Here is a 27,756-nt window from a genome sequence, read left to right on the forward strand (position 1 = left end):
CGATGCACGAAGAAACCCGGTGGCTGTACCGACTCCGACAACATATCCCGATAGAGCCATGTTTCCGTGGAACAGAGAATGTTACAATCTCTGATGTCTTTCTGGAAGGCAACCCTTGCCCTAATTTCATATACTGTACCTTGTTATCTAGAGACTGGATATTGGCGAGCAATATACTCGGAAGCAGTGTACACGCTTTCAAAGTTTGAACAGGAGGCCGCTCCGTCTACCTCTTCTGCAGCGACATTGTTTTGGGTCGGCCTCTGGGATTAGATCCAATGTCCTGGCTGGTGGTCCAAACAAAGGATCTGCTTCGGGAAAGTCGTATTCCTGGTCGTAATGTTGGTAAGTTGGCGATGCTCTTATAGCCAATAATTCTTCCCGGCTGTATGTAATAACACTTAAGATTTTCTGGTCTAACAATCAAAGAAATTATACATAACAAAACAAAATACTGCATAGTTTCGTAAGGACTCGAAGCAAGGCAACCATCTGTCGGCGCCATCTTGCAAATTTGTTTATCATTCCAGATCAGTTTCCTTTGTTGACGCCGAAAATAGTTTTTCTGGAAAGGAATTCTTGAAAAACTACTTTGGTTTATCAAAGTAAGAATGAAACCATATCCTCTGAAATAATCCACACTTGTGTGTTAGCTAAAATGCATTGAATTGTAGGTCTGCCTACGCACTTGCATACTACATCCAGTAGGTGGTGCTCCATACCATACAGGGGACAGAGAAGTTGACAGGTCTTGGTTCTCTGTGTGTGTATGCTGCAGGACTCAACAAATGCCAAGGAGCTCAGAGAAAGGGGTGAAGATTTGAGATGCAAAACAGGTCCTGACACTTCTTGGACAAGATGGGGTTCAGAGACCGGGATGAGGGAGACCTGGGACCTGTGTATAGTTTCCAGTGGAGGCACTATGGTGCAGAATACAGAAATATGCACGCAGGTACACGACACTCTAACATGGTATTGTAGGATTATGATATGAGTGTTTCAATTTAAAAAAATTTAAACTAGTGCTTAATTTTCATGGATAATACTTCCCTTATAGATTACACAGGCCAAAGTGTGGACTAACTACAGAAAGTTGACACAATCAAGATCAATCCAGAAGAATCATCATGTGTGCGTGGAACCTCAAAGGCATCTGACAGTCTTCACTGACTTCACTGTGTATATACTTAACAGTCAATGTTGGTTTTGTATTGCTCACACACCTGTGCCTGTGTTGTTCCCAGACCATATGGCGCTGCCCCCCTGCCCTGCGTCAGTTGTATTCAATTGACGGGAAGCTGCCATGTCAGCTGTACCAGTGCTCGGGGGACATGGGCCTGGGAGTGCCCTTCAACATCGCCAGCTACGCCATCCTCACCTACATGATCGCCCACACATCACAGGACTTGTGGGGCAGACACCAGCTTAAATCCCCTATTCGCTAACACCGGTCTATAACAAAAGCAGGGTAGTAAAATAAGGTATTTCATTCCTGCCTTTCTCCCTTCAGCCTGGTGAAAGTAGGTTCATGACAGATACAACAACTGAGATATACACACTGCAGTGACAAGTGTGTAACGCTATGGCCACACAGACGCATGAAAACAAATACACATTCATCCTTCTGTATTTGTCCAACAAAAGTTCAACCATCTTTGGACTGGTTGCAAAACGTACAAAGGCCTACATATTGTGCGTTTGACGGACGGTCGTCCATTATCCGTCAACAGATGACTCCCATTGCAAAACCATTGGCTCAATCCATCAATTTCTGACACAAAATGTCTGGCCGCGGCCCAAACGTGATGACTCTTCCCTTACAGCTCCAGAGAGATTTGGCCCTTCCCCAAGATGAAGCTCATTAGGACAGTGGGAAAAAAAAGAGATGACTTCCGTGCAGAAGACTAAGATCGTTGACTACAATCTCCAACGCATCATCAAAATGTAGATGGCAGTTTAAATGGCCTTCAATGAACTACAATGAACAAAAATAAAACACCATGCAACAATTTCAAAGATTTACTGATGTATAGCTCATGTAAGGAAATGTCAATTGAAATAAATTAGGCCCTAATCTATGGATTTCACATGTTTCTGAATACAGATATGCATCGGTTGGTCAGAGATACCTTAAAAAAAAAAATAGGGGCATGGGTCAGAAAACCAGTCCGTATCTGGTGTGACCACCATTCATTTGCCTCGTGTAGCGCGACACCCTCGCATAGAGTTGATCAGGCTGTTAATTGTGGCCTGTGGAATGTGGTCCCACGCTTCAATGGCTGTGCGAAGTTGCTGGATATTGGAAGAACTGGGACATTTCAGCTCCCAGGAATTGTGTACAGATCCTTGCTACATGTGGCCGTGCATTATGCGGAAACATGAGGTAATTGCGGCGGATTAATGGACCGACAATGAGCCTCGGGATCTCGTCATTGAATTTCTGTGCATTCAAATTTCCATCGATTAAAAAGCAATTATTCATTTATTGTAGCTTACGCCTGCCCATACCCTCACCACCATGGGTCACTGTTCACAACGTTGACATCAGCAAACTGCTTACCCACACAACACCATACAAACCATCCGCCTGGTATAGTTGAAACTGCTGCGACTCCCGTCGCAGTCATTCTCTAAAATGACAGAAGTAGCTTATGGTAGAGAAATGTACATTCAATTCTCTGGCAACAGCTCTGGTGGACATTCCTGCAGTCAGCATGCCAATTGCACGCTCCCTCAACTTGACATCTGTGGCATTGTTGTGACAACTGCACATTTTAGTGGCCATTTGTCCACAGCACAAGCTGCAGCAGTGTATTGATCATGCTGTTTAAATCAGCCACACCTGTCAGGTGGATAGATTATCCTGGCAATGGAGAAATGCGCCGTAAAAGGGATGTAAACAAATTCGTGCACAAAACAAAAAAAAAATAGCTTTTTGGACATATGGAACATTTCTGGGATCTTTTATTTCAGCTCATGAAACATGGGACCAACACTTTAAATGTTGTGTTTATATTTTTGCTCAGTGTAATATCTGGGTGGAGGTTTTCCTTTTGATTTAAATATTCTGGTACAGTAGTTTCTACCTGTTGCCTTTTTAGATTCAATTGTGTATTTTATATTGTTTGTATCGCAGGAATTTGGTAAATAAAGAATATATACATTTAGTTATTGGCACAAACATCCCTTTTAGAAACATACAAAAGTGAAATCATTTCATCTTGTGCATTGATAACCAAATACAGGAATTTTTCAATGGTTACTTAAGAAAATCATTGGTTGAAAAACTACTTTAACTGCCCGGCACCGTACCAGTCACTGGAGCTTCTTCCACACTTGCCCCTGAGGGTACTGGTGTGTCTGCACTGACGACTCCAACATCTCACAGGAGTAGCCTGGATCCTGATGGAACAAAAGCCAACAGAAACCATGGGCAAGACTTAAGAGCCACAGCATTTAAATTAATGATCACAACACCAGATCATTTTGACAGAAACCATACCTTGGGAGGCATGTAGTGGGCGTTCTGAATCACAACGGGACTTCTGAAATGCTGATGGAGGTGGTCCACAAATTCACACATCCTGAGAAAGAGAACAGATTTTATTTCAGCACCTGACCACAGCTCAAATAATTACAGTTATAACCAAATGAAATAATTATGGGGTCATTGTTATATTCTATATTATGTCATTGTAGCTTGAATGGTTTAGAATGATGGGCTGGGATGTCCATGTACCGGTTGTCAAGACTGGCAGACACAGAGATGTAGTCAAAGAGAATCAGGTGCTGAACCAGCTCACACAGTCCAACACCTCCAGCATGAGGACACACAGGCACTGGGGAAATAGATTAAAAGATAAACACACAGCACGGGCACAGAGACACACAGCTGGGCTCATACTCATCAAGCATCTGCTGATCTTGGATCAAGTCACCCCGTCCATACAATCTTACCTACAAGGCAAAACTGATCCAAGATTAGCACTCCTATTCTGAGATGCTTTATGAATATGACCGCTGACGTCTTACCCTTGAACTTGTGGGCCATGAGCAGCACGGCTAGGTTCTCGTTGACACTGCCCAGTCTACAGCTGTCAATCTGGACAAACTGCAACGCCGACGCCTGGAGGAACTGCTTGAACATCACTCTATTATGGCACTGGAGGGGCCACAAGAACAACATTCATTACATATCAGTTAAACTGACTAAATACTGACAGCGCTAGTGTAAAACACTGAACACAACGAGTCAGTAACATTGACACACAGGGAGTCCTAACCTGTTCTCCTGTGGCCACTCCAATGCCAAGCGGCGCCAAGGCCTGCAATTGCAGAACAGAGACGTTAAACTTAAGCAGAAACAAGCGTCGAGGCTTGGAGAATAACCTTTCATTCTGAATCCATGACTGTTTCTCAATTTGTGCTTCCGCAATTTCTCACATCCCATCTCCTTGACTCCTCAAAACACATTGGAGAAAAGGTCCAAGGGGAGGGACCTTCTCTAATACAGTTGAAAAGGAGGCAGGGAAACAGGATGTGAGGAATCACAAAGCAATTCAGAACCCAGGCCTCAGATCCTTCCCTCATCACCTTGGAGATGGCAGCATGTCCCAGGATATCGTCAGGGGAGGTGGGCTCTTCGATCCACAGGGGTTTGTACTCAGCCAGCCTGGTCACCCAGGTTATGGCCTCGCCTACGTCCCACCTTTGGTTGGCATCAATCATCTGAAACAGAGAAGACAATTGGCTGCAGAATGAATTGAGCCAATCCTGTGCATGAGGTTCACTGAATCCAACGGCATTACAGATTTACCAGTGTGTTGTGGGCTCCAATCATCTGCCGTATGAGACTGCACCGGCGAATGTCATCCTTTAGGTCAGCCCCCACCTTCACTTTGAACTTGGTCCATCCATCATTTAGTGCATCGGTGCACAGCTATAGGAAAATAGAAATACAGACTGACATACAGTGGGGTCCGAAGTGATTGACACCCATACCCCCAAGACATGCTAACCTCTCACAATTACTACTAACAGGGGAGGTCAGCATGTCTTGGGGGTATGATCTTTGACTTTTTCACTTATCATTATACGTAATCATAGTAGCATCCACATTAATGTAGAAGTGTTTATAAACATTCTATTCTTATTTAAAATAAGTGACAACACATTTACCATTAATTTCTATTAGGCACAAAATAATTTGAAAAAAACAAAACGAACTGCATATGCTTCATGTAGTCATTGCATGCTAGGACTATGGGACCAAATATTACACTTTTGACTCCTTTATTCATAAGAGTCTTCAGGGGTGTCAATTTTGACCCCTATCTTTGAGAACAAAAAAGTATCACTTGTTAAACTCAGAAACTGTATTGGTATAGAAAACAATCCCCTTTTTTGCATTAATTATAGCCCAGTATTTTAATAATTTAATACAGTAATTGCTCATCTTTATTAAGGGTGTCAATAATTTAGGACCACACTGTATATAAGGTTTCCCTATGGGGCCTGGTAAAACGTAGTGCCCTACATAGGGAATAAGGTGCCATTTGGTACTCGGACCAATGCACAGCATATGTATGAGAGGAGACCTGTTTCAGCAGCTGGTCGGAGTATCCTAGCCAGGCACAGGAGGTGGTATAGGCAGGATAACCCTCCTTCAGCATCTGGTCCACTGAGAGGTCATACATTCACATCAATACACTTCATTAATAAAATTCATATTCCAATAGAGGAAGGTACATTTTTATAATTGCAGTACTGAGTATATTATGGGATGTAAGCACTTCATGGAGGAGCAATTACAGCCACTAAACTCCACTTATCAAAGCCATTAACGTCGCTCAGGCCCTTTGTGTGCTTACCTCTCTGCTGCTTCCCCGTCTGGGCTTTCAGAAGTAGATCTGAGAGAGAGAGAGAACGAGAGACCGAGAGAGAGAACAAGAGAGAGAACGAGAGAGAGCGAGAACGAGAGAGAGAGCGAGAGCGAGAACGAGAGAGAGAGAGCGAGAGCGAGAACGAGAGAGAGAGAGAGAACACGCAGATCAAAGATAATAGGTAATGGTGTTTGTAAACTACCTTGTGAACCTGTTAAACAAGAGTGCAGATGGCCAATAGAGGAACATATTATGGACAGTGTTCAGCAAGACGTACCAAGGGCCTCCTCTTCAGTAAGGGCATCAGTGATATATCTGAAGTCAATGCATGAGATGAGCTTTCTGGGGTCCTGAGGCAAGAACACAAGCGTGTACAAGCATGTACAGGCACACGTACATACACTACTTCATCCTAAAAACGTGTCTGATTACAGCACATTCCAAGGTGTACACATTACATTGTGTCATTCCAAACTTTATCCGCAAGGTCATATTTCAATGTCGCACAAAACTGAATATGACGTGGCGGATAAAGTTCAGCACGACAATTTCATTTGTACACATCTAAAGACCTGCATCACTATACTGACAGCTTTTCCGTTTCTATAAAGACTTATTTGGAGCTTTTGTTCGAGCCCACATACTACAGAACGAGGATGTCAATCGCTGGTTTGGGTAAGTTTCTGTCTTGACATTTCTAGAACATGCCATTTACATCCAAAATACAGATATGATTCTCAACCCCCCCCAAAAAAAAAAAACACCTTTTAAGTTTGATGCTTTAGTTTGATGCTTTTTTGATGCTTTTCGAGAGTAAAGCTAAAAAGCTCTCCATATCAGCAACTTACCATTTCAACAAGCAGCTTCCACAGTGGCTGTTGACAAAAGGACAACAGTCATTTTAGCAGTATCTCGACATATGAAGGGTCTTGCTATATTGCTTGGCATCCATAGCGTCGCTGTCTGATGAAAACCCTCATTGCATATATATATTCAGAGTACATTGAGGGGTTACTGCTTTCAATTCATTTGAAAAATAAATAAAATCAGTTACAAGGTTCAGACAGCAACGACTGCTGAGGCAATGTGGGCCATGGTCAAAACTAGCGCACTATATAGGGGACAGGACTCCAATGTCTCACCTTGCCCTCGGACCGCGCCCAGAGGTCCCATACTGCATTCAGGACCGCCGCAGTGGCCAACTGAATGACTCCTTTCTCTGGTCCAATCTGGCACAAGACCGGGGTAAAATATCTGCTTACACACATCTTTCAGTGAAGTGTTAGTTACTCAGTGTGGATTGATTAGGGTAGTTTGTGTTGGAGTGGTTGTGTACACTCACCCATCGCATCTGTCCATCGCTGGTGAGGAGACGGTAAAATCCACGGAAGTCACTCACAATCTCCTCTAGAGATTTCCCCACAACTAGGGCGGACAGGGCTTCCACAGCACACACAACTGCACAGTTTAAAAAAGGGACAAATGTTAAGTAATTTGAAAAAAAGTACACAGTATTATACTCAGACTGGCAGATAGGTTCACATGGGGACAACTAGCATGTAATGCGTAATCATTTAGAGATCTGAGAGTACCTATGTTCTGGTTGCACCTATGCATACAAAGCCAGACTATGTTGTGTTTACACATACTACCACAAGATGTAGCTGTGGATAACATGCATTTAGACTACTAAACAAAGCCCACCAACTGGGACACTCAACAACACATTGAAGGGGACACATACTACCACAATATGTAGCTGTGGATAACATGCATTTAGACTACTAAACAAAGCCCACCAACTGGGACACTCAATAACACATTGAAATGGTGAACGTTGGATCAAGAATCTTACCAATTTCTGTGCCTCTCCCCACAGTAAAAGTCAAGCCATATCCTTGCATTCCTTGATCAGTTTCGATGACAACATAGGCGACAGAGTAGTCCGGGTCGGTGTGCTGAAAGAAGCAACATTTATATTTTCCTATATGATCCTTAGGCCTACCATAGGTAGGGGAAAATGTGACATGAATAAAGAAAGTGCTGCAGAAATCAATTTTGTCTGCAACTTCTGCAAGAACGCATTCATTGCATTGATGCACCTACCATTGCGTCTGAACCATGTTGCTCCAAAGATGTTGGAAATCTGACATCGCGGACAGTCAACTTTATAATTGTTTTTGTCATTTTGCTCAATTTTTTGTTATACAAGGGAAGTAGCCCGCTAGTGTACTATCGCTTGCTCAACATGGAGTCTCGCCCACTGCGATTGGTTGAAATGCCTTTCCGCGTAGGTAAAGTGTGATTCTCACATGACTTTATGCAATCATAGTGGCTACAACCGGGTGAACCAGGTTGGCGTTGATTACAATCTTCCTGGGTACCGGCTGCCTCTTGGGCTTGAGCCGGGTGCTCGGTTCTGTCCGAAGGCAAAAGTGACGCGCGTGGAGTAATGAGTAGGATTCAGTGTTTTCACATGCAGCAGTTATTGGTTTTGATTAAAAAAACGCAGCATTGTTGACAATATGAGTGCAGAGCAGATTACGGTTCACTTTTGAGCAGGGCTGGCCTCCCTTAACCGATACGTCTGGTCACGTGACGGGCCGTAGCAGCGGTAAATCCGGGGCAGTTTCATAGATCTCCGTCAAAGCAACTGGCAAAAAATGAATTCATGCCAATAATATTAACAATAATATTAACATTGTGACAGCTCGTGCCTCGACAAGTGTCATCAACTCCCTGTTTGTCTGTATAAAACTATTGCATCTAACGAATTCAACAAAGAATAGCACACATTCAAATCCGACATGTTTAATTTTCCAACTGTACAAATTCCACAGATAAGCATCCATAATTATTTCTCCACCAGCTTCATAACTTGCATTCTAGTCTTAGCTGTCTTAAAAAAAACGTGATATCAACTGTCTGTTGTCTGTATGAAACTGATGAATCTAACGAGTTCAACAAATAGCACACATTAAAATCTGAAATGTTTAATTTTTGTAATGTTTAATTACAAATTCCACAGATTAGTATCTAAATCATATTTATTTATCTTTCCACCAACTTTATGACTTGCATTCTAGTCTTTGCTGTCCTTTTTTAAAATGTATTTATAAAATTAGGATTTCACAACTTTGTACAAAGCCCTTCTTTAAAACCTCAGCTGACCATGTGTGTTCTGCCCATCTATGCAAGTATGCATAATTAAATGTGTCACTGAATTGATGAGTTTAAAGAAAAACAAAGGAGTAAAATGACAACTGTTGATGTGACATGACACATTAAAAAGACCTTTGAGCTTCCTCCTGTTGCAGTCTTAAAATAACTGACTGCTCACTGGTTTATAGCTACTTTATAAAAACAAAAATGTAAATAAAAACTCATTCTCTTTGTATCTAGGCTGAAACTGTAGACTGAATTAAATCCATTCACAAAATAAAATCACATGTAGACAACATAAAACAGTTCAGGTGCTTTGGCAATATATTCCCATGAAGGCAAAATTGTTACTTTTTTTAAAACAATTTTTTGATCTGAAAATGAAACACGTGAGGATGAGTCAAGTATACAATCCAAAAGATAACGTTTGTTGAAGGGACTTCTCCATGTATGTGAAAGAGAAGGCCAAGTCCTCTTTAACATAGGTGTGTAGACCCAATTTCTGGCATGTAATGGCCAAATCAGGTGGTTGTATCAACAAATTCAAATCTGGAACTAAGAGGGTGAATATTTGGTGAATATTTAGTTTGTTTTTGTGTAGTGCTATGATATGTGCAGAGACGAGACACATTGGCATGTATAGCTTAGTGAGCTACAGGGCTGTGGCCTTTGCAAGGAGAGCTGAATATTCTCCCATCTCACAGTGATATATTGCTCTGGGGTGAAGTTTCCCCTAGGTACAGATCTAAGATCAGCTTCCCTTTCCATAACAATTAGTAGGGGAAATGCTAAATTGAACCAAGATCAGTGTTTAGGGGCAACTTCATCTTACAACTACATATGCAGAAAATACTCTGTAGTGATCTTTAAAGAGGCGATTTAACTTGGCATAGCAATAGTCTGTCAGGGACACATAACATGATGGCCTTAGTGTTGTAAAAATGTCCAACTGAAGGACTCGAAGGGAAGGCTTCACATGAACCTAGAACCATGTCCATGATATGAATTATTCTTACAGTTACATAGAATAAAATCAACAAATAAAATAGAAAATGAGCAGACTAGACGGACCCACGCAACTGTCCCTGATCCGCGTCACTCAAGTCAATCGTTCAGAAAAACACAGGAGGAGAAAAAAGCATTTTCCAGTTGAACTGATGAAATGTACTGAACACAGAACTGAATTATCCTAACTGAAATATTCCCACAGTACTTGACAATATTTTCATCGCTTACAGTACATCCTTCTCTCTCATCCACCATTTTGAAGAGCTCTTATTCCAAGGGCAACTACCCATCTCTCTCATGTGGCATTTTCACAGTTCAACAAAGATTTTTAGAAATAACACAACAGAATGATTGGTCACTTCGAAAAAGAACATGATCATTATAACCATGTGGGAAATTGAGGAATAAAAAAAAAACAAAGGAACAAAAGGAGTAAAGTCATACAAACTAAGACCTGTAGTACCTGAAATAAAAAAGACAAAATGATCAGTAAAAATTAGTGTAAAAAAAAAAATAGCATATTTATTTTTATCATCAAGGATAGCAGTGGTTTGTGCAACTCGATAACCAAGCTTCCAGTTGCCTTTTCTGAAGCGCATTATTCATAGCATTTAATCTCCATGCGTCAGTATCAAAGTCTGTTCCTCCTGGGTGGAGGGATACTTTGCACGGTGAAGGGGTCCAGGGCTGTGCTGCGGCCAGGCCTGACTATAGGTTATCCCCGGGCTGGTACTGTGGCTCCGTGGCTGTGAAGTAGTCCTCCAGGAAGGACTGGATGTACTCGAAAGTAGGCCTCTCGTCGGGGTCCTTCTTCCAGCACAGCTTCATCATCTCGTGGAGGGAGTCGGGACAACCCTGGGGGCAGGGCATACGGTACCCCCGCTCCACCTGCTCCAGGACCTCCCTGTTCACCATGCCTGGGTGGAGAAAGAGAAATAGAAAGAAAGAGATAAATAACAGAGTGGGGGGAGGCCTGAAGGGGAGGCCTAAAAAGGAGGCCTGAAATCGGTTCAGGGAACAGATCCTAAAACAATGACATTTTTCAAGGAACAGAATCTGTAATGAAAGTTATCTATCCTTTTCCGGAACAGAAGCATTATTTTAAAAGCATTGGAACCGGTTAATAACGTTATATTATGTTACGGGCATTTCTTTTCAGCCCCACAAAAAAACACTACAAAGCACCTATGAAAAGCCCTCTGAAACTTATTCCGCTGTCTGCGTGCCAGCTGGAAAACCTTTGCCAGTCCGTGAAGGCTGCCTGCCCCTCCCCTTCCGAGGCATAGTCTACTGTAGCCTGCTGATGTTACAAGCGGGATTCAGAAATTAGGGAGAGATATTTAATTAGAAAATAATGGATAAACTTTTTAAATGCTAGTTAAGGATGCTATACAGCACCTTCGGAAGGTTTTTCAGACCCTGACTTTTTCCACATTTTGTAACAAGCTATTCTAAATTAGATTAAAATGCCCCCCGATCAATCTACAGACAACACCCCATAATGACAAAGCAAAAACAGGTTGAGACATTTTTTGCTAATACATTTTTGGAATAAAATGGAAATATCACATTTACAAAAGTATTCAGACCCTTTACTCCGCACTTTTACTCCGCACCCCTTTGCGGGGTTTACAGCCTTGAGTCTTCTTGGGTATGACGCTACAAGCTTGGCACAGCTGTATTTGGGGAGTTTCTCCCATTCTTCTCTGCAGATCCTCTCAAGCTCTGTCAGGTTGGATGGGGAGCGTTGCTACACAGCTATTTTCAGGTCTATCCAGAGATGTTTGTTCGGGTTCAAGTCCGGGCTCTGGCTGGGTCACTCAAGGACATAGAGACTTGTCAACACTTCTGCGTTGTCTTGGCTGTGTGCTTAGGGTTGTTGTCCTGTTGGAAGGTGAACCGTCACCCCATTCTGAGGTCCTGGAGCAGGTTTTCACTTCACCAAGGATCTCTCTATACCTTGCTTCGTTCATGATGCTCTCTATACCTTGCATGATGCTGACGCCATCATGCTTCACCATAGGGATGGTGCCAGGTGTCCTCCAGACGTAACGCTTGGCATTCAGGCCAAAGAGTGTCATCTTGGTTTCATCACACCAGAGAATCTTGTTTCTTATGGTCTGAAAGTCTTTTGGTGACTTTTGGCAAATTCCAAGCGGGCTGTCATGTGCGTTTTACTGAGGAGTGGCTTCCCTTCTGGCCACTCTACCATAAAGGCCTGTTTGGTGGAGTGCTGCAGAGATGGTTGTCCTTCTGGAAAGTTCTCCCATCTCCACAGAGCAACTCTAGAGCTCTGTTAGAGGGACCATTGGGTATTTGGTTATTTCCCTTACCAAGGCCCTTCTCCCCCAATTGCTCAACTTGACCAGGTGGCCAACTCTAGGAAGAGTCTTGGTGGTTCCAATCTTCTTCCATTTAAGAATGATGGAGGCCACTGTGCTCTTGGGGAACTTTAATGCTGCAGAGGTTTTTTGGTACCCTTCCCCAGATCTGCGCCTCAACACACCCGTCTCGGACTTTTACCGACAATTCCTTCGACCTCATGGCTTGGTATTTGCTCTGACATGCACTGTCAACTGTGGGACCTTATATAGACAGGTGTGTGCCTTTCCAAATCATGTCCAATCAATTGAATTTACCACAGGTGGACTCTAAATCAAGTTGTAGAAACATCTCAAGGATGATCAATGGAAACAGGATGTACCTGAGCTCAATTTCTATGTCCTTGAATACTTATGCAAATAAGGTATTGCAATTTTTTTTATTTTTATAAATTTGCAAAAATAATCTAAAAACCTAATTTCGCTTTGTCATTATGGGGTATTTAAAAAAAAATCAATTTTAGATTAAGGCTGTAACGTAACGAAATGTGGAAAATGTCGAGGGGTCTGAATACTTTCCGGAGTAAATTCTGGTGCCGCTCTGCACACACACGCTTCTTAGATAGCTAGCTAGCTCTGGTCCAACGTTAAGGCAACCCTCTGAAGTTCAAGCCGCTCCTCCGTAGGTATAATTCTAACGAATGTCATAACAACAAGATGCCCAGCGCTTCAAGTCAAGCCTCTTCCTCCGCCGTCTCTCCCCACCTGCAAATGTTCAGTCGCATCTCGTGCCCTACAATGGTCTGTACAATGCATGTAAATAGTTTGCACACTCCATAGCAACCTGCTCTACCTGCACTGATTGGTGAAGTAATTTAATATCGAGCTAAATGTAATAAAAAGGTTGATTTCAAGAGGTTTAAAAATGAACAGAAAGGGTTAGGGGTTCAAACCGGTTCAGAATTTCATTTTGCTGGATGGGCAAAAAATTATAATAAATGGTACTGTTCAGAACGAAACGATTGGAAAATAATTTCAGTTCTAAAGCCTGGCCTGAAGGTTAGTGTCTGTGTGTGTCAGTGTTTCAGAGCACCCGCCAGCCTCCCTCTCTCTCCCCAGAGCTCGATCAGTCTGGGACAGATGGTTCTAAACAAGAGTGGTGTTCAATCTCCGGATCAGATCCCACCAGATGGTCTCCTCTAATCTCAGCCAGCTTGTGTGTGTGTGTGTTTACCCCACAGAGACAAAAACAGCAATCAGACAGTGTCACCCCTGGCCCACTTCCTATGACAGTATTAACTAGTCTAGGCTATAAGACTTGTGACGGATCACCTTTAACCAAATTAGTCACTTCCTTGTTTACATTGCGCTGGCATCTAATTTATGACTACTCCTCCTGGTCACACAAGAAATCTGCTTCCCAGCTTCAGGCATCATACAATTGAAGTATCTTAACCAGATGGACAGCCTCACAGACTGCCATTGTTGTTATGGGACTGCATCCCAAAATGGCACTCTAATTCCTACATAGTTCCCATTCCCTATGTGCTCTAGTCAAAGGAAATGCACTGTATAGGGAAATGGGTCCCATGTGGGACGCAAACATGGTTTTTCAATTTGTCTGTGCTCTCACCTGGGTAGGGCACCCTGCCCTTGGTCACCAGTTCGGTGAGTAAGATGCCGAACGACCAGCCATCTGACTTGATGGTGAAGCGGCCGTACAGAGCAGCCTCAGGAGCCGTCCACTTAATGGGGAACTTGGCCCCTAAAAACCAGGAGGGGAAGGGATAAAAGAAGAGCGGGAAAGGACAAAGACAGAGAGAGAAGAGGGGGAAATACAGAGAGAGAAAGAAGAGAGACAGAACATTAACTTCCACTAGGGGTCATCAGAGACCTTTACAGCTCTGTACCATAACCACTGAGAGGTGACCGATATTACAGTTCACACTCAAGTCTGCCATAACAATTACACTATTGACCTCCCGTAACAAAATGAATCATAGTTTAATTTTTTAACGGTTGAAGTGTGATCTGATTGCAAGGTAATTGATCGAAAAAGAATCCTACATCATAAATATATCACAGCGGGGTGAAAAATCTAAAGTCCCATTCCAAAAGGTTTGAGGTTTTAGAGTGTTGTTGAGTGGGAAAAGGAGTGTTAGTTCTCTGCTGAAACCATTGGGCTTAAATGGTTAAGCAGCAGGAAGCTTGAGAAAGAGTTTACTCACCTCAACTAATACGATTGGATATGACCATCTGCTTTTCGCCATTAGCCTAATTTACCATGGTAGGAAATAGGGCTGAATATTTTCTCGGTGTTTTACAAATGTTCCATTCCGAGAATAAATCACTTTTCTCCCGGGAAACCCGGTATTTCCCACCAAAACCTGAAGTGTCAATCTAAAAAAGCATTATAAAGGGTATAAATATGTCTGGATTTGATTAGAGCTTTGATCAGCATGAACATCCAATCCTGATGTGCCATATATTCAATGCATTTTATGAGCCCTACAATAATGACATTTAACGAGCCAATCACACCGGCAGCTGATGAAACTGAGGAGTATTTCTGTCTGTAATAAAGCCCCTTTGTGAGGGAAAAATACATTCTGATTAGGGAGCTAGGCCCAACCAGTGGTTTGGCCTATGCCTTCCCAGGGCTGGGTGGGCCTGAGAGGGCATAAATCCTTACATTGGGGCCTAAATATATTTTAAATTAATTTAAATTGACAGATTTTATTATATGAACTGTAACGCAGTGAAATTGTTGCATGGTGTGTTTATAATTTTGTTCGGTATATATATATATATTTTATATATATATATATATATTTTTTTTTTTTTAATGGAAAAATACTTGTCTGAACTTAAACCCGGTAGAAAGTGTGTAGAAATTATAATTATTTAAATGTAATTTAATCTCTGAACAATCTTTCTTCAATCACAGCATTTTCAGCATTCTTCAACAAAGAAATGTTTATTATTGACAATGAAAGAGGTGGGAATGTTGTTCCCTTCTCATATAATAATAAATATATATATATATATATTTCCAGAGTTATTTGATTAAAAAAAGACCATTGGGTGTCTATTACCAGAATGCTAACAAAATTAGCCCACTTGGAGTTTGCCAAAAAGCACCTAAAGACTCTCAGACCAGATGAAACCAAGATTGAACTCTTTGGCCTGAATGCCAAGCGTCACATCTGAAGGAAACCTGGCACCATCCCTATGGTGAAGCATGGTGGTGGCAGCATGTGATATCATTTTTTTATTTTTAATAAATTAGCAAATATTTCTAAAAACCTGTTTTTGCTTTGTCATTATGGGGTATTGTGTATAGTTGGATGATTTAATACATGTTTTAGAATAAGGCTAGAACGCCTTTCAAATCAAATCAAACTTTATTTGTCACATGGGCCGAATACAACAAGTTGTAGACCTTGGGGGGGGTCAACGTACAAGTCCGGTGACCATTTGATTAATTGTTAAGCAGTCTTTTGGCTTGGGGGTAGAAGCTGTTGATGAGCCTTTTAGTCCTAGACTTCGCGCTCCGGGTACCTCTTGCCGTGCGGTAGCAGAGAAAACAGTCTATGACTTGGGTGACTGGAGTCTGACAATTTTATGGGCTTTCCTCTGAGACTGCCTACTATATAGGTCCTGGATTGCAGGAAGCTTGGCCCCAATGATGTACTGGGCCGTATGCACTACCCTCTGTAGTGGCTTATGCTGAGATGCTGAGCAGTTGCCACTTATGTCAGATGCTGAGCAGTTGCCATACCAGGCGGTGATGCAACCAGTCAGGATGCTTTCGATGGTGCAGGAGGATCTGGGCACCCATGCTAAACCTTTCAGTCTCCCGAGGGGGAAAAGGTTTTGTTGTGCCCTCTTCACGACTGTCTTGGTGTGTTTGGACCATGAAAGTTTGTTGGTGATGTGGACACCAAGGAACTTGAAACTCTTGACCCGCTCCACAACAGTTCCGTTGATATTCATGGGCGCCTGTTTAGCCCGCCTTTTCCTGTAGTCCACGATCAGCTCCTTTGTCTTGCTCACATTGAGGGAGAGGTTGTTGTCATGGCACCACACTGCCAGTTCTCTGACCTCCTCCCTATAGGCTGTCTCATCGTTGTCGGTGATCAGGCCTACCACTGTTGTGTCGGCAGCAAACTTAATGTGTTGGAGCCATGTTTGGCCATGCAGTTGTGGGTGAACAGGGAGTACAGGAGGGGACTAAGTACACAACCCTGAGGGGCCCCAGTGTTGAGGATCAGTGTGGCAGACATGTTGTTGCCTACCCTCACCACCTGGGGGTGGTCCGTCAGGAAGTCCAGGAACCAGTTGCAGGGGGAGGTGTTGAATCCCAGGGACGAGAGACATTGTGCAAATGAACAAAGTTTCAACGCATGCCGTACTGGCTCTCCAGCAGCATGTCTACAAGCTATGTCTGTGTGGAGTCACTAGGGCAACGGGCCTGACTGCTCTGCTCGGAGTAGAGGGGGGAGGAGGAGACCACAAAGAACAGAGAGTAAAAAAATGCATGGAAATCAAGATAGCAGAGGCAGCTGTATAAATAACTCATTCAGGCGTCTTTGACTTCTCAAACGCTAGCACAACACGATGACCCATCACTTTAATAATTCAGCCACTTACTTAGATAGCAAGTTAAACTTAGGGGTCACGTTAACACAGAATTATGCGGTTTTCACACAGGTAAAAATAATAATAAAATGAAACGCATAAGAAATATCTTGCTGTGTTTTGTGAACACAGATCGAAAATTCTTCTTATTGTAATTTCTTGCTCGGCACCAGACAAATGTTGTGCGCAAGTTGCACTTCTAAACTCGGCTGAGAATTCACTAACGGGCATTCGATGAGCAGGCCGCGCTCTGACTGATGTGCAGCTACTTAACTCTGGTGCTTTTCAAGATGAACTTGAAGCAAAACATTAGGAAATGTAGCTGGCTACAGTCTTTCTACGACAGGCCTAAACATTACAAACATCACGGCCATGCATCGTATTTGCTTTTTCATTGTTAGCTCATTTAGTTGTGTGGCTGCCAGCCAAATAGCGTTGCACTTGTGTTGTCAATCTGACGAAAATGAAGCTATTTTCTGTGTTGCACTAATGTATTTTCCGTGAAGGAAAACTATAGTTGCGCGTCCCTGACCACTCTATTGAAGCCAAAAAAATAAAATACTTTCAATATAAAACACGACCCCTGTCAATACACAGTTGGACTCACCTGCTCCCTCTTTCTCCCATTGTGCTATTTACAAACAAACATGTGGATCAACTGTTCTGGGGAACTTGGTAAGCTTCATAATGTAAAATAATGTGACAGGTGAAATAAGAACGCTTTGCACAAGTTGACTACAGGTATTTACTTTAAAAATAGCTACAAATATTACAATGTATTGAAAAACTTTAAATGGTTTATTAGTATTGATGGTATTAAAGAACCACCCCGTGGCTATTTCCAAATACCCCGGTATACGGTATCCCGCTCAAGCCTACTCTGTGCTCTACTAACCTTGCCTAGCCGTGTACTCGTTGTCCTCGATCAGCCTGGCCAGACCGAAGTCGGCGATCTTGCACACCAAGTTGTCCGCGACCAGGATGTTAGCGGCACGGAGGTCCCTGTGAATGTAGTTCATCCTCTCGATGAAAGCCATACCGTCAGCGATCTGAGGAAAACAAGAAAAATAGTTTAACACTCCATTTCCTCACTGATGCCCACGTTAATATTTGATGTGACCCACTCAGAGCGGAGCAGCCTTTCTTAGGTTAAGTCCTAAATGACACCCTAATCCCTATATAGGGCACTACTTTTGACCAGAGCCCTATGGGCCCTGGGTAAAAGTATTGCACTAAATAGGGAATAGGGTGCCATCTGGGACCCATCGATACACACAAGAGGGAGGAATCTTGTGATGGAGAAAGGAAGAAATAGTTTTTTCATGTACTACTGGTAGTCAAAAAGAGGCCAAACGTATCCTTAGGTGGAGAAACTGATGGGCGAGACACTTGTAATCATACATGGTGGTTTACTGAGAGGCTGACTTTTGACTTACCTGTGCGGCCATATCCACCAGCAAGGGAAGCTTGAGGAATTTACCATCTCCCTCCTTCAGGAAATCCAGCAAACTTCCTACAATTACAAAATCAGCAACACATGACAGTTACTGTACCAGAGAGAGAGAGAGTGCTGTAAATGTTGCCAACGGTGCGGCAACAAAACACCACAGAAATAGTGACTTAAGGCTTCTTAAATACGACATCTTAAATATTCACTTTGTATTGATGAAGCTAGCAGCGTGTGTCTATGTTTAGTCCATGGCTCCATGACATTTAGTATATGTCCCAAATGACACCCTATTCCCTATATAGTACACTACTTTTGACCACAGCCCTATGAGGCCCTGGTGACTGGTACACTATATAAACTAGTACACTGTATAGGGAATAGGGTGTCATTTGGGACAAACCTTTGAGAGGTGAGGTGTGAGAGGAAATCAAGATTAGAGTCACAGGGGACATCAATGGGATAAACACACACTCCCTTGTGAGTTAGGCTAGTCTACACACACACCAATGCAATATAATTTAGCACACACACACACACACACACACACACACACACACACACACACACACACACACACACACACACACACCACTGAGTCCACTTAGGGATAAGTCATTAGTGTTCAATCACTAATTAAAAAGAAACAGTGAGACGCATTGCAGTCAAGAAAGATGAAAGCTCGCCACAAAACTACTGCAGTTTTCAATTAAACATCTCTGCTCCGGGCCTCCAAAACCCACATGGGATTTCCAAGGACTTTCAACCGGTAGGGTACGTTAATTAAAACGGCCATAACACTTAAAAAAATATAATATTTAAGGAAATTGTCCGGGATACTTCTAATAGGGTGACGTGTGCATTGTGGCGTAATATCTAAAACTTCTGCGCCCCAAGATCTTTCGGAGACATGCAACAAATAACGTCCAAATCTCATGCTTTCTCTTCTTTGTATTAAATTCCATGTCAGGTTCTCCAACTCCATCACACATGTATAACAAGTGCCAGCTGAGCCAGTCAGCCAATCACCTGCCCCAGGCGTGTGTGTGAGTGTGTAAGGACCCTTCTGGAGAGAGGCTCTAGCTATACCTTTTTTAATTACACATCTGATCAGCCGTAGATCTACATCAACACCATGCTGCCAGTCACACACACACACGTCACTGCATCTGTGTGTGTCATGAACATGTGTACCTGCTACCTAGCCATGTCTGTTGGCTTGTTCCACATTGTTGCCGACGTGAAGCATTTTAAAATGTGACTGACTGCCTGATCCACAAATAATAAGGAGTAGTTATTTATGACGCAAGGTCATTTGTAGATCAGTCAGTCGGCGGTCGCCTGCAATGTCGAACAAGCCCTCTGACTACTGCCCCTATGCAGATGGGTTATGCAACACATGCGTACTTGCCTTTATGCATGCGTGTGTCATAATCATGGGTGGGTTTAGTCATGTACTTCGTAACTACGTCGATGGATTTCCATGTCACATGCGTGTGTGTGTACAATAGTATGTGTGTGTGTGATTTATACGCGTCCGCTATACGTGCGTACGACGATGTGTACCTTTGGCCATGTACTCAGTGACGATGTAGATGGGTTCCTCAGACACCACGGCGTAGAGGGGCACCAGCTTGTCGTGCCTCAGCTTCTTCATGATCTGGGCCTCCTGGAGGAAGGCCTCGGGGGACATGGTGCCTGGCTTCAGGGTCTTAATCGCCACCTTGGTGGTGCCGTTCCACGTGCCTGAATAGAATTACAAAAGTCCTGTTTGAGTCATATTGTACCAGAAAGACAATAGTGTGACAGAGCGAGTCCTGTGACAGAGCGAGTCTTCACTTTTACGCAGATATGGGATACATACACCTTAGCCAAATACATTTAAACTCAGTTTTTCACAATTCCTGACATTTACCCCTAGTAAACATTCCCTGTCTTAGGTCAGTTAGGATCACCACTTTATTTTAAGAATGTGAAATGTCAGAATGTCAGTAGAGAGAATGATTTATTTCAGCTTTTATTTCTTTCATCACATTCCCAGTAGGTCAGAAGTTTACGTACACTCAATTAGTATTTGGTAGCATTGCCTTTAAATTGTTTAACTTGGGTCAAATGTTTCGGGTTGCCTTCCACAAGCTTCCCACAATAAGTTGGGTGAATTTTGCCCCATTCCTCCTGACAGAGCTCGTGTAACTGAGTCAGGTTTGTAGACCTCCTTGCTCACGCCTTTTCAGTTCTGCCCACAAATATTCTATAGGATTCAGGTCAGGGCTTTGTGATGGCCACTCCAATACCTTGACTTCGATGTCCTTAAGCCATTTTGCCACAACTTTGGAAGTATGCTTGGGGTCACTGTCCATTTGGAAGACCCATTTGCTGCCAAGCTTTAACTTCCTGACTGATGTGTTGAGATGTTGCTTCAATATATCCACATAATTTTCCGTCCCCATGATGCCATCTATTTAGTGAAGTGCACCAGTCCCTTCCTGCAGCAAAGCACCCCCACAACATGATGCTGCCACCCCCGTGTTTAATGGATGGGATGGTGTTCTTTGGCTTGCAAGCCTCACCCTTTTTCCTCCAAACATAACGATGGTCATTATGGCCAAACAGTTCTAATTTTGTTTCATCAGACCAGAGGACATTTCTCCAAAAAGTACAATCTTTGTCCCCATGTGCAGTTGCAAACCGTAGTCTGGCTTTTTTATGGCGGTTTTGGAGCAGAGGCTTCCTCCTTGCCGAGGGGCCCTTCAGATTATGTCGATATAGGACTCGTTTTACTATGGATATAGATACTTTTGTACCCGTTTCCTCTAGCATCTTCACAAGGTCATTTGCTGTTGTTCTGGGATTGATTTTCACTTTTCGCACCAAATTATGTTCATCTTTAGGAGACAGAACACGTCTCCTTCCTGAGCGGTATGACAGCTGCATGGTCTTATGATGTTTATACTTGCGTACTATTGTTTGTATAGATGAACGTGGTACCTTCAGGCATTTGGAAATTGCTCCCAAGGAAGAACCAGACTTGTGGAGGTCCACAATTTTTTTCTGAGGCCTTGGCTGATTTTTAAAAATGTTCCCATGATGTCAAGCAAAGAGGTACTGAGTTTGAAGGTAGGCCTTGAAATACATCCACAGGTACACCTCCAATTGACTCAAAATATGTCAATTAGCCTATCAGAAGCTTCTAAAGCCATGGCATAATTTTCTGGAATTTTCCAATCTGTTTAAAGGCACAGTCAACTTAGTGTATGTAAACTTCTGACCCAATGGAATTGTGATACAGTGAATTATAAGTCAAATAATCTGTCTGTAAAGAATTGTTGGAAAAAATGACTTGTGTCATGAAAAGTAGATGCCCTAACCAACTTGTTTTTGTCCTATCATGATCGATCAGTGCCAACCCTATATCCTAGACACCAACCTGAGTGACCCACCCACTAAGGATTAGTCCTTATCCGTTTTATAGGCCTGCTGCAAGTAGCCTATGCAGTCATGACAGAAAGGTGGATACGGTCTGAGATCCATTAAAGCAGCACCGCCCCCACAAGAGTCTGACCCTGCCTGGCAGGGTAGGTCCAAAAGCTAAAGACCCAGATGGGATTTTCTCAAAGCTGCTAATGAGAACCTTGATGACCTCACACCTAGCCGGTGGAAATTCCAGTGGAGTACCCCCACCGAGGTAGTGGCTGTGCTGGAAACACTGGCTGTAGTAACCCATGGGGAGGGAGTTGCACTCGGACAATCAGAGTGGGGGCATATTATTGTGGCCCTGGCGGCACAGAATAATAAAATGGTCTGACTGCACAGAGGTGCTTCGGAAGATGGGTCACAATGGGGGACACTTGTGTGGGTGTTGGGGGGAAAGGGGATATGCGAGCTCCATCAGCTTGCACTAGATATTGGTTAATTAAATCTTCCCATTCATGCTCAATTTGGCATGCCTTCTTAAACAGCCAAACTGTATATGCATTCACACATAAAGTATTCTCTTGAGTTGGGAAGGGGTACAAACAATGCGAATGTGCTCGAAATTACTTTGGCTGAGAATCTGGATCTGTACTGCAGGTGTCACCTTGTGCTCTTTTTAAAGGATGGGCCCCTATCTCTTAAAGACCCTAGGATCCATGTGTACAGGGGGGCGAAATATACTACATTTTGGAACATTGCTGCAGGGACTTGCTTACAATCAGCCACAAGAGCATTAGTGAGGTCGGGAACTGATGTTGAGCGATTAGAGCTGGCGCACAGTCGGCGTTCCAATTCATCCCAACAGTGTTCGATGGGGTTGAGGTCAGGGCTCTGTGCCTGACAGTCATGTTCTTCCACACCTATCTAGACAAAGATTTCCCTTCACTAAGGGGCCTAGCCTGAACCATGAAAAACAGCCCCAGATCATTATTCCTCCTCCACTAAACTTCACAGTTACAGTGCCTTCCGAAAGTATTCGGCCCCCTTGAACTTTGCGACCTTTTGCCACATTTCAGGCTTCAAACAAAGATATAAAACTGTATTTTTTTGTGAAGAATCAACAACAAGTGGTACACAATCATGAAGTGGAACGACATTTATTGGATATTTCAAACTTTTTTAACAAATCAAAAACTGAAAAATTGGGCGTGCAAAATTATTCAGCCCCTTTACTTTCAGTGCAGCAAACTCTCTCCAGAAGTTCAGTGAGGATCTCTGAATGATCCAATGTTGACCTAAATGACTAATGATGATAAATACAATCCACCTGTGTGTAATCAAGTCTCCGTATAAATGCACCTGCACTGTGATAGTCTCAGAGGTCCGTTAAAAGCGCAGAGAGCATCATGAAGAACAAGGAACACACCAGGCAGGTCCGAGATACTGTTGTGAAGAAGTTTAAAGCCGGATTTGGATACAAAAAGATTTCCCAAGCTTTAAACATCCAAAGGAGCACTGTGCAAGAGATAATATTGAAATGGAAGGAGTATCAGACCACTGCAAATCTACCAAGACCTGGCCGTCCCTCTAAACTTTCAGATCATACAAGGAGAAGACTGATCCGAGATGCAGCCAAGAGGCCCATGATTACTCTGGATGAACTGCAGAGATCTACAGCTGAGGTGGGAGACTCTGTCCATAGGACAACAATCAGTCGTATATTGCACAAATCTGGCCTTTATGGAAGAATGGCAAGAAGAAAGCCATTTCTTAAATATATCCATAAAAAGTGTCGTTTAAAGTTTGCCACAAGCCACCTGGGAGACACACCAAACATGTGGAAGAAGGTGCTCTGGTCAGATGAAACCAAAATTGAACTTTTTGGCAACAATGCAAAACGTTATGTTTGGTGTAAAAGAAACACAGTCCATCACCCTGAACACACCATCCCCACTGTCAAACATGGTGGTGGCAGCATCATGGTTTGGGCCTGCTTTTCTTCAGCAGGGACAGGGAAGATGGTTCAAATTGATGGGAAGATGGATGGAGCCAAATACAGGACCATTCTGGAAGAAAACCTGATGGAGTCTGCAAAAGACCTGAGACTGGGACGGAGATTTGTCTTCCAACAAGACAATGATCCAAAACATAAAGCAAAATCTACAATGGAATGGTTCAAAAATAAACATATCCAGGTGTTAGAATGGCCAAGTCAAAGTCCAGACCTGAATCCAATCGAGAATCTGTGGAAAGAACTGAAAACTGCTGTTCACAAATGCTATCCATCCAACCTCACTGAGCTCGAGCTGTTTTGCAAGGAGGAATGGGAAAAAATGTCAGTCTCTCGATGTGCAAAACTGATAGAGACATACCCCAAGCGACTTACAGCTGTAATCGCAGCAAAAGGTGGCGCTACAAAGTATTAACTTAAGGGGGCTGAATAAAATACAGTTTTATATCTTTATGTTTGAAGCCTGAAATGTGGCAAAAGGTCGCAAAGTTCAAGGGGGCCGAATACTTTCGCAAGGCACTGTAGCACTGTGCATTTGGCAGGTAGCGTTCTCCTGGCATCCGCCAAACATAGATTTGTCTGTCAGACTGCCAGATGATGAAGCGTGATTCATCACTCCAGAGAACATGTTTCCACTGCTCCAGAGTCAAATGGCAGTGAGCTTTACACCACTCCAGCCGACGCTTGGCATTGTGCATGGTGATCTTAGCCTTGAGCAGCCGCCTGCTATTCCATGGAAACCCATTTTATGGAGCTTCTGACAAACAGTTATTGTGCTGACATTGCTTCCAGAGGCAGCTTGGAACTCAGTAGGGAGTTTCACAACTGAGGACAGACAATTTTTACGCACGACACGTGTGGCCTACCGTTTCGCGGCTGAGCCTTATTGCACCTTGAAGTTTTCACCACAAAATAACAGCATTTACAGTTGACCGGAGCAGCTCTAGCAGGGCAGAATTTTGAAGAACTGACTTGTTGGAAAGGTGTAATCCTATGACGGTACCATGTTAAAGTCCCTGAGCTCTTCTGTAAGGCCATTCTACTACCATGTTTGTCTATGGAGATTGCACAGCTGTGTGCTCGTTTTTATATATTTGTCAGCAATGGGTGTGGCTGAAATAGCCGAATCCACTAATTTGAAGGGGTGTCCAGATTCGTTTGTATATATAGTGTAACTCAATGGAACATAACTGGAAATAACTGCAAATCACTGGAAATCACACTGCAAACTATCACCCTCACACACTTAAGGAAATTACTAATATTATCAATATATTGGAACTAGTGGATATATTGAGGCTTAAATATCCTGACCGAGTGAGATATACATGGCGGAGGCTCAATAAAGCTAGTCGTCTTTACAACAGATGGTGTCAAGCACTCATCCAGCGTCTTTTCATTTTTTCGGTCTCTCACAAATGTTCTTCTTTGTGATCCGAACTCCTCAAACTTTGAGTTGTCTGTTCATAACACTTTTTTTCAATCTTCCTTTGTCCAGTGTCTGTGTTATTTTGAACATCGTATTCTTCTATTTTTATTGGCCAGTCTGAGATATGGCTTTTTCTTTGCAACTCTGCCTAGAAGGCCAGCATCCCGGAGACGCCTCTTCACTGTTGATGTTGAGACTGGTGTTTTGTGGGTACTATTTAATAAAGCTGCCAGTTGAGGACTTGTGAGGCGTCTGTTTCTAAAACTAGACACTCTAATGTACTTGTCCTCTTGCTCAATTGTGCACCGGGGCCTCCCACTTCTCCTTCTATTCTGGTTAGAGCCCGTTTGTGCTGTTCTATGAAAGGAGTAGTACACAGCGTTGAACAAGATCTGAAGTTTCTTGACAATTTCTTACATGCAATAGCCTTTATTTCTCAGAACAAGAATAGACTGATGAGTTTCAGAAGAAAGTTAATTGTTTCTGGGCATTTTGAGCCTGTAATCGAACCCACAAATGCTGATGTTCCAGATACTCAACTAGTCTAAAGAAGGACAGTTTTATTGCTTCTTTAAATCAGAACAACAGTTTTCAGCTGTGCTAACATAATTGCAAAAGGGATTTCTAATGATCAATTAGCCTTTTAAAATGATAAACTTGGATTAGCTAACACAACGTGCCATTGGAACACAGGACTGATGGTTGCTGATAATGGGCCTCTGTACTCCTATGTAGGTAATCAATAAAAATAAACAAATCTGCCATTTCCAGATACAATAGTCATTTACAACAGGTTTTTATTAAGACAATACATTGGAGATAATATAAGATAAGTACTGGAAACAATAGAACACTATAACAACAAAAATCAGGGAAACCAGGCCTGGTATTCATAGCTAACTTTGAAAAGGCCTTTGATAAAGTACGCCCGAAATGTATATATAAATGCCTGGACTATGTTAATTTAGGAGAATCTCTTAAAAAAATGGGTTAAAGTTATGTACAGTAACCCCAGATGTAAAATAGTAAATAATGGCTACTTCTCAGAAAGTAATAAATTGTCAAGAGGAGTAAAACAAGGTTTTCCACTATCGGCATATCTATTTATTATGGCCATCGAAATGTTAGCTATTAAAGTCAGATCCGACAACAATATTGAGGGGCTAGAAATCCAGGGCTTAAAAACAAAGGTGTCATTGTACGCTGATTTGGATCCCTGCACAGCCTGACAGGAGCTAGATTATTTTTCTAACCTCTCTGGATTAATACTGAATAATGATGTGCACCCTGATTAATTATTCAGTCATATCCCAGTTTACCTATTTACTTATGGCCCTGCCTACACCTAAAAAAGTTTTTTTTAAATTATATGAGCAAAAAATATTCACTTTATTTAGAATAGAAGCTAGACAAAATTAAACAGGCCTTTTTATATCATGAATATTAATTTCGAGGGCAGAAATTATTAAATATTAAAGCATCGGAACTCTCACTAAAGGCTTCAGTCACACAAAAACTATACTTAAATCTGAACTGGTTCTCTAAGAATGTTTAAGAATGTCCTTTTCCCCTTTATTAAAATAAATATTTATATGCATTTTAACCTTTATTTAACTAGGCAAGTCAGTTAAGAACAAATGGTTATTTACAATGACAGCCTAGGAACAGTTGGTTGGTTGCAATTTCAGTTTAATCCACTATAAAATACAGAACAAATACTATGGTTTAACTCAAATATACTAATTGATGAAAAAACATTATTTATGAAAATAAATAAATATGATCTTTGTGAATTATATCATAAATAGGACTGGTGGAGTTATGTCACACATGCAATTAACAAAAATACATGGAAATGTCTGCTCTTCCCAAAATTACAACCAACTGATTGCAGCATTACTGCAAAAATATATGACACAAGTGGATATGTGAGAAGGTAAGGAACTTGTCTGTTAGCCTTGCATTAAAGACCAAAGTTGGCTATAGAAAATTGTGATAGATAAAAAAAGAATCCCAGGTTCATTTTAGGACCAAACAATTGACAGATTGCGCCATACTGGTTGAAAAATAGTTGGGAGGAGATTTTTGATACACCAATTCCGTTCACATGGTTTATGAATTGATACACAAAACGACGCCGGGTTCAAAACGTAGAGTTTTTCCAATTTAAATTATTAAACAAAATTCTTGCAACCAATAGAATGCCATATATATGGGGGATACAACCCTCACAGCTCTGCAGATTTTGCATGCAAAGAGACAATCATTTGGTCACTTGTTTTGCTACTGCCCATGTGTAGCTTATTTTTGGTTGCAGGTTCGGGAATGGTTGAAAAATTGAAACAATTACTCTGAGCTAACTCTACAAATAGCACTGCTGGATGATTTAAAAAAAGTCATAGTAATATAATAATATGTCATACTGTATATCCCCTGTCTGT

General features: G+C 42.2%; 2 protein-coding genes and 1 pseudogene across 2 annotated transcripts in view; 1 reads left to right on the forward strand and 2 right to left on the reverse strand.

Annotated features, from left to right (window-relative positions):
* Positions 1-339: 339 nt before the first annotated feature.
* Positions 340-1,445, forward strand: LOC112215151 (annotated as a pseudogene).
* A 1,665-nt stretch (positions 1,446-3,110) lies between these two features.
* On the reverse strand, positions 3,111-8,372 carry enosf1 (enolase superfamily member 1). Its single transcript, XM_024374863.1, has 15 exons — positions 7,989-8,372; positions 7,738-7,840; positions 7,225-7,340; positions 7,025-7,111; positions 6,731-6,757; positions 6,160-6,232; positions 5,871-5,909; positions 5,598-5,680; positions 4,817-4,939; positions 4,594-4,728; positions 4,284-4,325; positions 4,033-4,162; positions 3,740-3,839; positions 3,503-3,584; positions 3,111-3,402 (listed from the first exon to the last, which is right to left on the reverse strand). The coding sequence occupies exons 1-15, from the start codon at positions 8,067-8,069 to the stop codon at positions 3,316-3,318; spliced, it is 1,308 nt and encodes a 435-aa protein (XP_024230631.1). The 5' UTR covers positions 8,070-8,372; the 3' UTR covers positions 3,111-3,315.
* A 305-nt stretch (positions 8,373-8,677) lies between these two features.
* LOC112215656 (tyrosine-protein kinase Yes) overlaps positions 8,678-27,756 on the reverse strand; it is a 52,217-nt gene continuing 33,138 nt past the window's right edge. The window contains exons 8-12 of the mRNA XM_024374865.2: positions 20,028-20,207; positions 18,451-18,527; positions 17,910-18,063; positions 14,007-14,138; positions 8,678-10,969 (exon numbers count right to left, since the gene is read on the reverse strand). Of these exons, the coding sequence (XP_024230633.1) occupies positions 10,761-10,969; positions 14,007-14,138; positions 17,910-18,063; positions 18,451-18,527; positions 20,028-20,207 (752 nt within the window). The 3' untranslated portion in view covers positions 8,678-10,760. The remainder of the gene's footprint in view (positions 10,970-14,006; positions 14,139-17,909; positions 18,064-18,450; positions 18,528-20,027; positions 20,208-27,756) is intronic.

Source organism: Oncorhynchus tshawytscha, linkage group LG16 (genome assembly GCF_018296145.1).
Source record: "Oncorhynchus tshawytscha isolate Ot180627B linkage group LG16, Otsh_v2.0, whole genome shotgun sequence".
Lineage (NCBI taxonomy): Eukaryota > Metazoa > Chordata > Actinopteri > Salmoniformes > Salmonidae > Oncorhynchus > Oncorhynchus tshawytscha.

What these genes read in the sequence shown, in the direction of transcription:
- enosf1 (XM_024374863.1), bottom strand. Translation starts at nt 8,069, where the DNA reads ATGACAAAAACAATTATAAAGTTGACTGTCCGCGATGTCAGATTTCCA. An exon ending in GGGGAGAGGCACAGAAATTG is followed by an intron (nt 7,341 to 7,737) that starts GTAAGATTCTTG and finishes TAAACTGTGCAG; the next exon opens with TTGTGTGTGCTGTGGAAGCC. An exon ending in CATGGCCCACAAGTTCAAGG is followed by an intron (nt 3,840 to 4,032) that starts GTAAGACGTCAG and finishes CTATTTCCCCAG; the next exon opens with TGCCTGTGTGTCCTCATGCT.